The sequence below is a fragment of the Podarcis tiliguerta genome (genome assembly GCF_965153285.1).
Source record: "Podarcis tiliguerta genome assembly, chromosome: 5".
Classification (NCBI taxonomy): Eukaryota; Metazoa; Chordata; class Lepidosauria; order Squamata; family Lacertidae; genus Podarcis; species Podarcis tiliguerta.
In genome coordinates, this window is record NC_139538.1 from 89,506,700 (window position 1) to 89,519,486 (window position 12,787).

At 42.9% G+C, this 12,787-nt stretch overlaps 1 protein-coding gene across 5 annotated transcripts in view; it reads left to right on the forward strand.

The window, feature by feature from the left end:
* LOC310677637 (WASH complex subunit 2C-like) overlaps positions 1–12,787 on the forward strand; it is a 43,214-nt gene that overhangs the window by 24,588 nt on the left and 5,839 nt on the right. For 2 of the 5 annotated variants that reach the window (XM_083440711.1, XM_083440715.1), the window contains 9 exons: positions 719–805; positions 2,246–2,400; positions 3,563–3,674; positions 4,515–4,646; positions 6,844–6,960; positions 8,034–8,159; positions 10,073–10,174; positions 11,058–11,162; positions 12,473–12,535. In XM_083440711.1, coding sequence (XP_083296837.1) covers positions 719–805; positions 2,246–2,400; positions 3,563–3,674; positions 4,515–4,646; positions 6,844–6,960; positions 8,034–8,159; positions 10,073–10,174; positions 11,058–11,162; positions 12,473–12,535 — 999 coding nt within the window. The remainder of the gene's footprint in view (positions 1–718; positions 806–2,245; positions 2,401–3,562; positions 3,675–4,514; positions 4,647–6,843; positions 6,961–8,033; positions 8,160–10,072; positions 10,175–11,057; positions 11,163–12,472; positions 12,536–12,787) is intronic. The other 3 variants (XM_083440712.1, XM_083440713.1, XM_083440714.1) reach the window with 3 other exon arrangements.

Sequence of the window (12,787 nt, forward strand, 5' to 3'; positions counted from 1 at the left end):
CCAATACAGCATTGGACATATAGGTTTTCAGCTGGGGGAGGGGTGGGCAGCGGAGTGCTCAGCTTCATTCTTTCAGAATTTGATTGTTCAGGAGCTTAAACAAGTTATTTGACATTAGGGCCACTACACAAGCCTGACATTGATGGGAAGTCACGTCTAGAGGGTATCTTGGAACACAGAATGTAAGGCATACTTAATTTAGTCATAGGTACAAAATCCTGAGAATTCCAATTTCCTTTCTGAAGTTTATAGTCCTCATGGTTGCTTGGAAATGAAAGAGGAGTTGGGTAACATTTTTATCTATAAAAGGATAAAAACACTTTCTTGAAGGTGCCCACCAGCTTTCATTGGCTCCAAGTCCAATAAATTAACTTCCCTGGTTTTCTCTGGTTCCTAATACTATTGAGCCAGTATCTATCTCAGTCTGTATGAAAAAAATTGAACACAAACAGATTGTGATGTGCCTCCAACACATTGTGCAATAAAGAGCACATTCATGGAAATCTGGAACAGTCTCACATAAGGGTTCCGAACCTTCTCAAAGCAACATTTGGGACCTAGGACTAGGCAATGAAACATTTGGGAAGGGGTCACCCTTGACTGTCTTGATGCACACTAGAGGGGCATGGCTCCCACCTACCTCTACAGTTTTTCGTTGAATGCCACAGTGATTGCATCTTTGGGGAAAGTAACCATCTCTTCCCTTTGTATTTTCTAGGGACTCTTTGGGTCTGCGCCTAAGGCACAAATTTCAAAACCACCAGTAAAGAAAGCAACCAGTTTGCTCTTCAGCAGTGATGAGGAGGTAACATGTGCAGAGGTTGTTAAAGGGTGGCTGGTTTTATAGCTCTCAGTTAAGTGAAAGTGATATTATTTAATACAGACCTTTCACTCTCAGGTTTAGTTTTCCGCTGCTATGTGTCAGAGCTGTTTGTGCAAGATATTTATTTCAGCTGCACTGCTTCAGAGTCAAAGCTTTTACAAGCAGCCGTAATGGGAAGGCTTTTCCCTGAGTTATTTAAAAAAAAAGGTTGTTGTCAAATCTGAGATAGTACTCTAAACCCTCTATAATAAGTATATTCAAAACTAACAGCCTCTACAAAACTCAAGGCAACATCTCTTAAAAAAACTCCAGGCAGCATCTTCTGAAAACTGGTTCTTCTGTTCAGAAGATGAGAAGTTGGGCACATAGAAGAAACATTTGGGATCTAGAGAAGTTCTGTCGGAAAGGTCTGACAGAGAAAAGTTGCCCTGCAAATTTTCAAAGGTTGAGAATCTGACATAACTGGGTAGTAAAACCTCTGTACTTCTAAAAGTGTCAGATCCAGGCTCCATTGTTGAGTAATTAGGGAACCGTTATGAAGTAGTGTGCAGCACAAACACCAAAGGGTTTTGTGAGAGAATAACTTGACAACATTGGAAATTGTGTATAAGACATCACAGTCCATGTTGTCTCGTTAAAACGGGTGGAGAACCTCCAGGCCCTGGGCCAGTATTGGTCCACAACGCCATTTCCCCCAAATCGTGCTCACCCACCCATCAGCTTTGAGACGTGAAAGGGTCTATAGTTCATGGATAGAATACATGCCATTATTGTCAAAGGGCGCTAGTTAAATCCCTGGCATCTCTTACTGAAAGGCTATCTTACAGCAGAGCTGGAAAAGACCCATATCTTATAACACTTGAAGTTTAATGGTGAATTTTAGATATGATGGAGATGTAAAAGATGAAGATTATTATAAAAGATGCAGGAGGAAATGATTAATAATAGGACCCACAAAGGGAGGAGGGAAGTCCAGGAGATTCTTTGGAATCTTGTCTTTATGTTGTATGTTTGTGATTGTAAATTTTTAATTTGAAAAACCAAATAAATAAATTTATATAAAAAAGGAAAAGACCCATATCTTAGGTCTTGTAGAACAACTAGTCTGAATAGACTAAACTAGGCTAGGTGAACCAGTGACTTGATTTGGTGCAAGACTGCTTCATATGTCCGTACGAGAACTATGCTACAGCTTAAATTGGCTTTGATTTAATGCACCTAAGAAAGGCAAATGCTAAGTATTCTGGGGGGTTGACTTGGCTGAACTTCCTTGATCATTGTGTTTCACTGTTCTGGTAGCTTCTCGGTTAATCACTGTGTTCAGAAATACTTCATACATGCTTAACCCAGTGAACTTGAGGAATGCGATTAAAAAGACAACCCCTGGTACAACAAAGGTATGAATAATTGCTGTATTTTTAGGACCACTGGAATATTGGCCAAGAGGTCAAACCTGCCTCTGAATCCAGCCAGAAAAAGGAACCTACAAAATCTGCCTCTGCTGCCAGCCACACAGTTAAGACAGGCCTCTTTGAGGAAGAAGGCGAAGAAGATTTGTTTGTTATCACTAAAGACAGGTAAAATGTGGGCATTAGAAATGTATCTTCTATTGCAGCAGCTGTGTCTAGTTCTTCCGTTGGCAATGGATATAGTGCTTTTTTTGAACACTTTCCCCACAGGAGTAAGCCAGGCAAGAGTGGATTAACTCTGTCTGCTTCCTAGGCAGGCAGAATTTTGAACTTGAAGCATCTTGGCCTTTTTGCTTGCTATTTGAATGTACATTTGCAGTTTTAGTTTGTTGTGTTGGTTTGTATGCCTTATTTCACTACAGTGCTTTCTATATAACTACTGTACTACTTTGTTTAGCCGCTTTAGTAACATAACTTTATGTTGCTGGTGCACAATACACAATAGGGGTCCCACAACAATCCTGGTTTGTATACGTTGCCTGAGCCTGTGGTTAGCTCTGGATTGAGGGAACACATAAGAACAGTTAATTATTAAGTGATAAATACCACTAGTATATGTTGAATTGAAACACAAAACGTACTTAATTTCTATGCATCATGTTAATATTCAAAACATTATACACCAATTATTCCTGGTAACAACTTTCGTTGTTTAATTAACAAAATTATTCCACCTTGTTGCAAAACTATCATCCCTCTGTTTTTGTTGCAGTAATCAAATTAACTCATTTCAACACACTGCCACAATTTTTCTACACATTCTTTTGCAACAAATACTTTAGCTGTGGTCAACGTATAGGAATTCTCTTCTGTTTCCCCCCTAATCCTTTCCCATCATTTAAAAGGAAAAGAGTGGAGGGGGATTTTATGAACTAGGCTTTTTAAAAATAAATAAATAAGACTTTAATTTTTTCCCAATACTTTGTTTTGTCACCCTTCGTGTCTGTCTGTCTATCTATCTATCTATCTATCTATCTATCTATCATCTATCTTACACCCCCAACCCCACTGTATCATAATATATATCACAGACATATACAGCAATATGAAAGCATAAAACCACAGGCCAGAGGTTCCCTACTTATGACCTAGAAGTTTGTCCCCCTGTGTGGAACCAGTGGCCTAAATTTCAGGGATGGGTCGTGGTTACTTATCCTACTACTGTTGTAATCAGCAGGCAGTCAGAGGACTTGGATCTTGTACCAAGAACTGCAACGTTTGATAATCTGATTTGTGTGCTTTCATGGTGCTTCTTTTTTTCTTGTCGCAGTCAAAGAAAACCGCCCAAAGCTGCCCTCTTGTTCCAAGAAGATGCTGTAAATGGAGACTCATTCTTCAGCATTCAACCATCCCATCTCCCATCAGGTGTACAAGAAGTAACGGTATATACAGCTCAAATGCAGCGTTCTAAAGTGGGAATTTCTCAACACTTTGCTCCCAACTTTTTCCCCATATGCTTCACAGCTCTGCTTTAATCCCCACATATTTCTGCTAGTCAAAGGATGGAGACATGCTCTAACTCCCTCTGCCTAGTCTCTTCACCACAAATGTGGAACCTGTAACCTGCCAGATGTTTTTGGACTACAACTCCCATCATCCCTGACCATTGACCAATCCGGCTGGGACTGATGGAAATGAATTCCAACAGCTGGAAGACTGAATTCCAGCAACATCTGGTTGACTACAGGTTCCCCAACTTCACACATCCAGTGAGGCTTCTGGGGAGAAAGCCAGGCAGCTGCTGTCTGTAGCTTATCCTTAGGCTGCTTTGTGGGAGATAGTGCCCTCCTTAGAGAAATCTGAGATAAACAGCAACAATGAAATGAAATTTTGTCGCACATTAGATACTGACAAATTTATTATGGCAAAAGCATTTATGGACCAGAAGCAACCTCATCATATGAATTGCTGTAAAAAAAATCTTAAACTTGTCAGCCATTCTCAACTGAACGTGATTCTGTAACACTCCATTTTGCATTGTTGAAACTGGCAAGTTTTCCAAGTCCATTGAGAAAGGGATGAGTTCCTTCTCCTTCATTGTTAGATCTTTTTAATTGTGGTTTTCTTTATTTACAGTATATATCAGTCATAAACAGCGATTCATACACAGCTGATTTTTATTTATTTTTTTACAATCCCCCCTTTCAGAAGTACCATATGTCTATTTAAATACATTTACCTTCTAAGTCATTTCAGATTTTAAACTTTCATTTATTGATCAGCAGGAGGATTTGCCGGGAACACGTCAAAAGAAACCAGTAGAAGAGAAGCCAGGACCTTTGGGTGAACCTGGTACACTTCACAGGTCTGATCTTGGAGGAGGAGATGCAGGAGAGCAGCAGAGGAAGGATGAAGTAAGGAAAACCTATTTATGTTGAACAAACCCCTGAAAAACATTCCTTTGGCAAGTATGTCTTCAGTGATAGTGGAGTCTAGTGGGCACATTGTTAGAGTTGGTCTTAGGAAACTTTGACCCTGTTAACTTGGTTTGATTTTCACTAAATAAGTCATATTCTGCCATTTTTAGCCTCTTCTGTGACCTAGACATTAGCTCTTCCTGCTTTAGCTGTATTGGACAAGTCCTGTATTAAAATAGACTCAAAGCAGCATTCAAAAATTAAACACAATATCAGAATAAAATCTAATAAAATAATATATTAAAGCATGGTATTGTTGGGGAACAGGGCAGAGAAGTAGTATGAATAGTAAAGACATCAGTAAATTACAGTGGTGCCTCGCAAGACGAAAAGAAACCGTTCCGTGAGTCTCTTCGTCTTGCGGTTTTTTTCATCTTGCGAAGCAAGCCCATTAGCGGATTAGCGCTATTAGCGGTTTAGCAGGCTTAGCGGATCAGCTGATAAGCGGATAAGCGGCTTAGCGGATCAGCTGATAAGCGGCTTAGTGGATCAGCTGATAAGCATCTTAGCGGCTTGGGAAAAGGGGGGGGAGGGAAAAAACCCCGCAGGAACTCGCAAGACATTTTCGTCTTGCGAAGCAAGCCCATAGGAAATTTGTTTTGCGAAGCACCTCCAAAACGGAAAACCCTTTCGTCTAGCGGGTTTTCCGTCTTGCGAGGCATTCGTCTTGCGGGGCACCACTGTAGTTATTAGTAACCAAGGAACCTTTGGTACAAAAATCTTTTCTTCCAGCAGAAGATCACTATTTTAATAACGCTATCTTAATATATTTAGCACCATTGGACAGTATACAAAGTAACGTAAGCAACATGATAGGCTCTTGCCCCAAGGATGTTACTGTCTTGAGTTTTTTTGAAGGGAGAGGCCAGGGGGTAGTTAGGCAGAGATGTTGGGGATAAAAGTAGGAACCAGTGTAGCAATATAAACTTGGGCTTAGTTGTCTTAGAGAACAAGGTCTTCAAGCATAAACTAAGCTTTGAGGGGAGAGTTGAAAGAAGAGAGAGGTGGCATTGTGGGAGGGGTGTTTTAGGAATAAGGGGTAGTAAGGTAGAATAGGCAGTCTTGTTTAAGGGAGAACGGTATCTTTTGGGTAGCTGAGGATGTCAAAGTTGAAGAAGGAAAGGTCATGGGCAGAGATATATCTGTATAATGGGTCAAGGCTGAGAAGGCTTTGAATACCAGGACAAATAATTTGCATTATATATGGGAGTGGGCAAGAAAGCAATGCAGGAGTTTAAAGAGATCTTTCACATGGCGTGAATATGAGACAAGTGAAGCATCTTGGAAACAGAATCTTAGAGGTGAGACTGAAAGAGAAGGTTGTAATAGTTAGAGACTAAATCCCTCTGTGAGGCAACAGAGGAAAAGCTGAACCTTTGCAGCGCTGTATAGGGAGAAACCACGGACAAGATCACAGGAACTGCCAAAGCAGTGAAAATAGTCCAAAAGTGATATATCAATTGACAAAATGAAACTGCCTATAAAATTAATATGTAATGAAAGACAGCGGTCATGAAAGTAAGTGGTAGCTATTGTTGTGTTACAATTTATCCAAAGACCTCCAGTTATAGAAATCAGCTGTCAATCCATGTAGCCATTTTTGGCAAGGAAGGCAGCCGATGTTGGGGTCACTATACTTTTTTTAAAAAAAGGTGTCTACAGATTGCTAAGTAATATACAGATGACTTTCAGCAACTACATATAGGTGTACATTTATATGTGTACACAGAAAGAGAGACAGAGGGGCGGAGAGAAAGAGAGAGAGAGAAGGAAGACTGGCCTTTGAAATGCCAAAAATGCACGTATTTGAAGGTTCAGAGAGTTTTGAGGTTTGTTTGGGAACCATGATCATTTGTGTGTTTCAGGCTGATGTGACCTTGCACCTTAAGCGTGCAACTCAATAGCCAGTTTCTTGCTACCTTGAGCATATTTTCAGAATGGTGGTAGGGGAAACAGAAACAGAAAGTAAATTAATAAATGAGAGACGGAACCTTTTAATTTGTTTAATTTGTTGTCCCAATTACTGGATAAGGGGGTGTAAAATCAATTCAACTACTTCTAAATCTAGCTTGAGCATTTAGCGCAATCTGCTCTAGATCCAGTGGATAACTTACATTTGTTTGATAACTCTTAGCCCCTTTTGGAGAAAGATGTTAAAAAAAGGATTAAAAGTGTATTCAGCTTATTTGATGAAGAGGAGAAAAATGAAGCTGTGGATGCTGATAAAATGACACAGAGGGAAATTGAAAAGGTGAGTGATACTGGAGTCATCCTAAAAATAAAGATACAACAATTAATATAATTTTTTTATAAAAAAAACACACCACCAAAACACCCTAAACAATACTACAACCCAAGAGTCTGTTCAGTAGCTTTTGTAGCTGGAGTCAGTCAGGGCTTCACCCTCCCAGGCCAATTGGGAAAATGTCTACAAGTCAGGGAGCACGTCTTCTAGGGCTCACAGCCAAGATGCCAGGTAAGAGAAAGTTCCCAGCGAAGCGTTTAAAAGGTAAAGGGACCCCTGACCATTAGGTCCAGTCGAGACCGACTCTGGCGTTGCGGCGCTCATCTCGCTTTATTGGCCGAGGGAGCCGGCATACAGCTTCCGGGTCATGTGGCCAGCATGACTAAGCCGCTTCTGGCAAACCAGAGCAGCGCACGGAAACACCATTTACCTTCCCGCCGTGGGTTAAACCACAGAGCCTAGGACTTGCTGATCAGAAGGTCAGCGGTTCAAATCCCCACGACGGGGTGAGCTCCCGTTGCTCGGTCCCTGCTCCTGCCAACCTAGCAGTTCGAAAGCACGTCAAAGTGCAAGTAGATAAGTAGGTACTGCTCCGGCGGGAAGGTAAACGGCGTTTCCGTGCGCTGCTCTGGTTTGCCAGAGGCGGCTTAGTCATGCTGGCCACATGACCCGGAAGCTGTACGCTGGCTCCCTCAGCCAATAAAGCGAGATGAACGCCGCAACCCCAGAGTCGGCCACGACTGGACCTAATGGTCAGGGGTCCCTTTACCTTTACTTATGAAGAAAGACGTCTGCACTGTAAACACATAGCAGCAACATAGTTACTTAAGGACACATAAAATTGAATCAGTACTACTTAAGTAACATCATGAATCAGGGAGCAGGCAAGGGTGGATAAGGGACCTCTGCTGCTAGGTGGTGGTGAGGTTGTGTACACGAGTGTGTCATGTGCATTCACACAGGTATCTGGAAAATTGAATTGTTTTAGGACTTAGAAATAAGTTTACAAGTTGACAGATGTTATAAACTCAAGTTATGAAGGAGTCCACAAAGCCTCTTGAGCCTTGCTTCTTTTTCAGCCCTCCGAGAACAGTATCCCTTCCAAGAGCACAGGCGTCTTTCAGGATGAGGAACTTCTCTTCAGTCATAAGCTGCAGAAAGACAATGATCCCGATGTTGATCTTTTTGCTCGCAGCAAAAAAGAGGTCAGTCAGTCAGTCCAAAATACCTTTAAAGTGGGTCCTCGTGTTTGAAAAAATTAAAACCAAAAAGAACAATTCCTGTTGGAGCACTAGCAGAAAAACTTTACAAAGGATGTTGATCAAACCCTGCTGACTACGTGCAGTTTAACAAGGTGGCCATACGTATGCATGTAATAAAAAAATTAACAGCAGTTAAAATCTTAAGTCAATTCAATGTCTTTTTGTGGAAGACTCTTGCATCATAGAAGCCCTCCACCCATGTAGTGGGGAGCCTCCAAGCTGGTTTAAATGGACTTTAAGATTCCTCCTGGGCTACATTCCTTTCTTGTGCTTTTGCCTGTCTAGATTATGTGTCTGAGCAGTGATAGTGGCTCTTGCTTACCTGGTTGGGGAATGGAAAGGAGTGTGTTGAGAAGGGGCAGAGTACAGAAACTTGAGATTCTTGCATTGCTGGAATGTAGCCTCTACTGGGGGCCACTAGGGGGCGCATTGGAAGATGGCTGACAATACCATCTCTCTGACCCGCACGGGGTAATTAAGAGGCTGTTATGGGAGTAGGCAGCCTCCCTTGTTGCCCCAAGGAAATGGGGAACACTGCCCTTGCCTGCTGTGCCCATAAATCACCCCCTAATTCGAAAGAAGGGGGTGAGGGCCCTAGGCAGAATGCCCCCGTGTGGACCTCGGCTCTCCTGGACGCTGTCTCTGCACTAGTTGCAGCAATTTGGAGTAATTAATTACAAAAGAAGCAAATGCACATATTTCAAGTGAAGAAGGGGAGTGAAGTCTGCTAATTTAAGTGACCTCTGCGAAAGAAGACAACGGGCTGGAGAAACAGGAATATTTTACGATGAAGATACACCAAAGGCGGGGTATGTTGACAATGGGGCTGAATGGGGGGGGGACTTTTTTACTTTCCTTCTATGTGATTTACAAGAACCCCTCCTCATTAGAACCGTCGATTGAACTGACCCAAGCAGGATGATTAAGGTCTGTGTGGAGATAAACTTTAACCAAAAGTATGCTTTATGGAGACCAAGAAGCAATAAGAGCTTATGTGAATGGCGCAGCAATTAATTCGGAGTCGCCATCTTGCCAAAGGATTTATAGCCGGGAGGAAGAACGGATTTGTTTTCAGATTGCATTCCTAGTGAATCTCCTCAGAGGTTTTGAGAAAGGAGGCAGATTGGTGAAGATTAATGATGCTAAGACTGTTTTGATGTATGGAAGTGATGTTATATGGAAAACGTCTGGATATGGCTACTGGATAAAAAAAATAATATGCATGCAGGATTACAAACTCTTCTAACCAGCTTGCGGAGACTATCAGAGGTCACAACGAGAAAGGAAAAATATATGAAAATAACAACAAGAGATGTGGAAAAATAATAAGAAAGGACTGGATAGTACTGTGAACATCATAAGGTTAGATTTGTGGACATTAAAACAGCAGTAAGAAGCAAGAAGTTGATTGGATCCCTTCAGAACTTGAAATATGGGTACCCCAACAAAAATTTAAAATTCGGCTGTGTAATTTGGAATTTATGTAATTTGGTTTGATTTGATGTGATTGGTCGGTTAATAAAAAAAATATTCTTAAAAAAAAAGGAATGTAGCCTCTACTGTGCAGAGATAAGACTCGCATCAGCTGCTTTGCCTTCTTTTGCCTCTGGCCCTGCCCACCTCTGGAATGTGGCCCCCAGAAAGCTGTCTGGGAGGGACAGTGGCCCTTGGGCCCTAAATGTTCCCTATCTGTGGTTTAAAGGGGATATGGTCAGAAAGTGACTCTTTGTGAGAAAAGGTATAAAAAGTCTAGAACCACAAAAAAAAAAATCTGCCTCTACTGTTCTGTAAAGGAATTTAATATTTTGTTTTATTTTACTTATAAGAGACTGATTTATTTCCATTATTAATTTCAGGTTCCAAAGCCCAGGGTAAAACTTCCATCTGAAGGAGGGCTGTTTGGAGCTGATGATGATGGTGATGATGGTCTATTCAGCCCTTCTAAAGCAAAGCCCTTGGTACTTGCCATTTTGTCCTGAGAATTTGAGGAGCAGTAATGTGCAGAGTGCAGAGCGCGGGTGGCGCTGTGGGTTAAAGCCTCAGCGCCTAAGACTTGCCGATCGAAAGGTCGGCGGTTCGAATCCCCGTGGCGGGGTGCGCTCCTGTCGTTCAGTCCCAGCGCCTGCCAACCTAGCAGTTCGAAAGCACCTCCGGGTGCAAGTAGATAAATAGGGACCGCTTACCAGCGGGAAGGTAAACGGCGTTCCGTGTGCTGCTCTGGCTCGCCAGATGCAGCTTGTCACGCTGGCCACGTGACCTGGAAGTGTCTGCGGACAGCGCTGGCTCCCAGCCTATAGAGTGAGATGAGCGCACAACCCTAGAGTCTGGCAAGACTGGCCATCCCCCATGCACTGCAGACCCAGTGCAAATTGCCTCTCCCCACCCCCATCTTAGTCTTAATTTTTAAGATGGGGAAATACAGTGGTGCCTCGCAAGACGAAATTAATTCGTTCCGCAAGTCTCTTCGTCTAGCGGTTTTTTCGTCTTGCGAAGCAACCCTAATAGCGGATTAGCGCTATTAGCGGTTTAGCGGCTATTAAAGGCTTAAGGGATTAGCGGATTAGCTGCTAAAAGGCTATTAGCGGTTTAGCGGCTTAGAAAAAGGGGGTGGGGAGCGGGAAAAAATCTCAAGACTCGCAAGACATTTTCGTCTTGCGAAACAAGCCCATAGGGAAATTCGTCCTGCGAAGCGCATCGAAAAACGGAAAACCCTTTCGTCTAGCGGGTTTCCCCTCTTGCGAGGCATTCGTCTTGCGGGGTACCACTGTATATATAAGTGTGCAGAATTTAGGGTATTCCTCTTCTTGTTCACTTACGCTTCTTTATTTTACTTTTTGGAAGGTAGCAGAGAAGAAAACAGTAACCTCCTCTTTGGAAGAGGATAGTGAAGTTCCTGAAAGTAATAAAAACGCCAAAAGAGAAGAATCAAACTTAAAGGCCACTGAGGTTTGTAAGTTCCAATTTCGAGAGCTTGTTCCTAAATGCAGGTCCTTGAACTACTCCCATTTTCTATCTAAGCAAGCACATAAGACACTCAAATATCTACATAGATATTCTCTTTGCAATCTACATAGATATTCTCATTGCTGCTTTAACTGCCTCCTGGCATCCTGCCCATAGCTGTCAACCGTCCCTTATTTGGTGGGAAACCCCCTTATCCCAGTGCCGTTTCCCGCTGCTGTTCCTTATTGATGAAGTCCCTTAAATTTCCCGGGTTTCAAAGGAAGCAGCTCCTCTCCCTCCCTCCCTGCCGGCCAGAGAGGAGGGAGCCTCCAACTGTGTTGCTTGGCTGCGTTGCTCACCCAATAAGGAGTCTGAGAACGACTGGGGGGTGGAGCTTGCATGCCTTGTGCCGATCAAATCGGCCGCGTTGCCTGGGGACTCGCCTTTGCTCAGTGCTTCCAAGCAGAGAGGTGTTGGTGGTTTTCCTTGCTGCATCCCCTTTGCTGGGTTGCTGTGCTGTGGGAACCACCGCTTGAGGCTTCGTTTGGCTGCTGGCTGGGCTTTCTGCCTTTGGCTCGGAGAGGCTCAGAAGTCGAACATACCCGTGTTGGGAAAATCCCTTATTTTGGCTGCTGATCCCTTATTTTTGAGGCTGCTGGTCCCTTATTTTCAAATCTGTAAGTTGACAGCTATGATCCTGCCCTTTCTCCACCCTTCTTCGCCTAGTCACTAAGGCAAGGGTGGGGAACAGGATTTTGCTGGAGGGCTGGCTCCTTAGTTCTTCACTCCCAGCAGGCTATGTTGGCAGCTGAGTGGGCCTTCCGACCTCTCAAATCACATGGTGCCACAATGTTAGGTCACTTACATTTCCTTTCCAGCATGGCTTGAAGTCACGCTGTGCTGCAAAGGAAGATCAAAGTGGGGCTTTTAAGTTCCCAGTTGGGGTTACATTTCATGCCAAATTTAGAAGACAGTGAATCTGTCACCCACATGTCAAGGAACAGCCAAGAGCACATTTTCAAGATTGTTCCTTTTCAACCATGTATTTTCCTGTCTCACACCTGATGCCTTATGGCCTTCGGGGAAATGGCATTGTGGGCTAAATTCAGGCCTCCCCCTATTGAATCTAATGAGGCCCATAGGCTGCAGGCAACCCTGCGCTGTTGCAGTAAGGGCTCAGGCGGGGGGGGGGGCGGCAGCGGCAACCATACTTTCTGGGCTATCATACTGCTTCTGAGATGCTCCTGTAAAATACTGAGTGCATTACTTTTATTCACTTGGATTAATGTATATCTAATGTAATTTTTATACAGAAATCCACTGGCCTTGGTGCAAGTAAACATAGAGAGTCCTCATCTAGGATTGGAAAATTACAAGTAATTTATTTTACTGGCATTTTAGCTTTCAGTGTACTTTTCCTGCTAACTGTGGTTCTTCCACAATAAAATTCTTTTTTCCCCCACTTCCGGCTTCAGTCCTTTCTTGTGAATGCAACATCTGCTTTCTGTAAATGCATGTTTCACAGGATGTGCTTTTTTTCCTTTTGGGAAAGACATGTCTCTGGACAGGACTAAAATTCCTAAGCTGAGGGGCAAAGGGTGAGAGGGCACGTCCTTCTGTGCGCATGC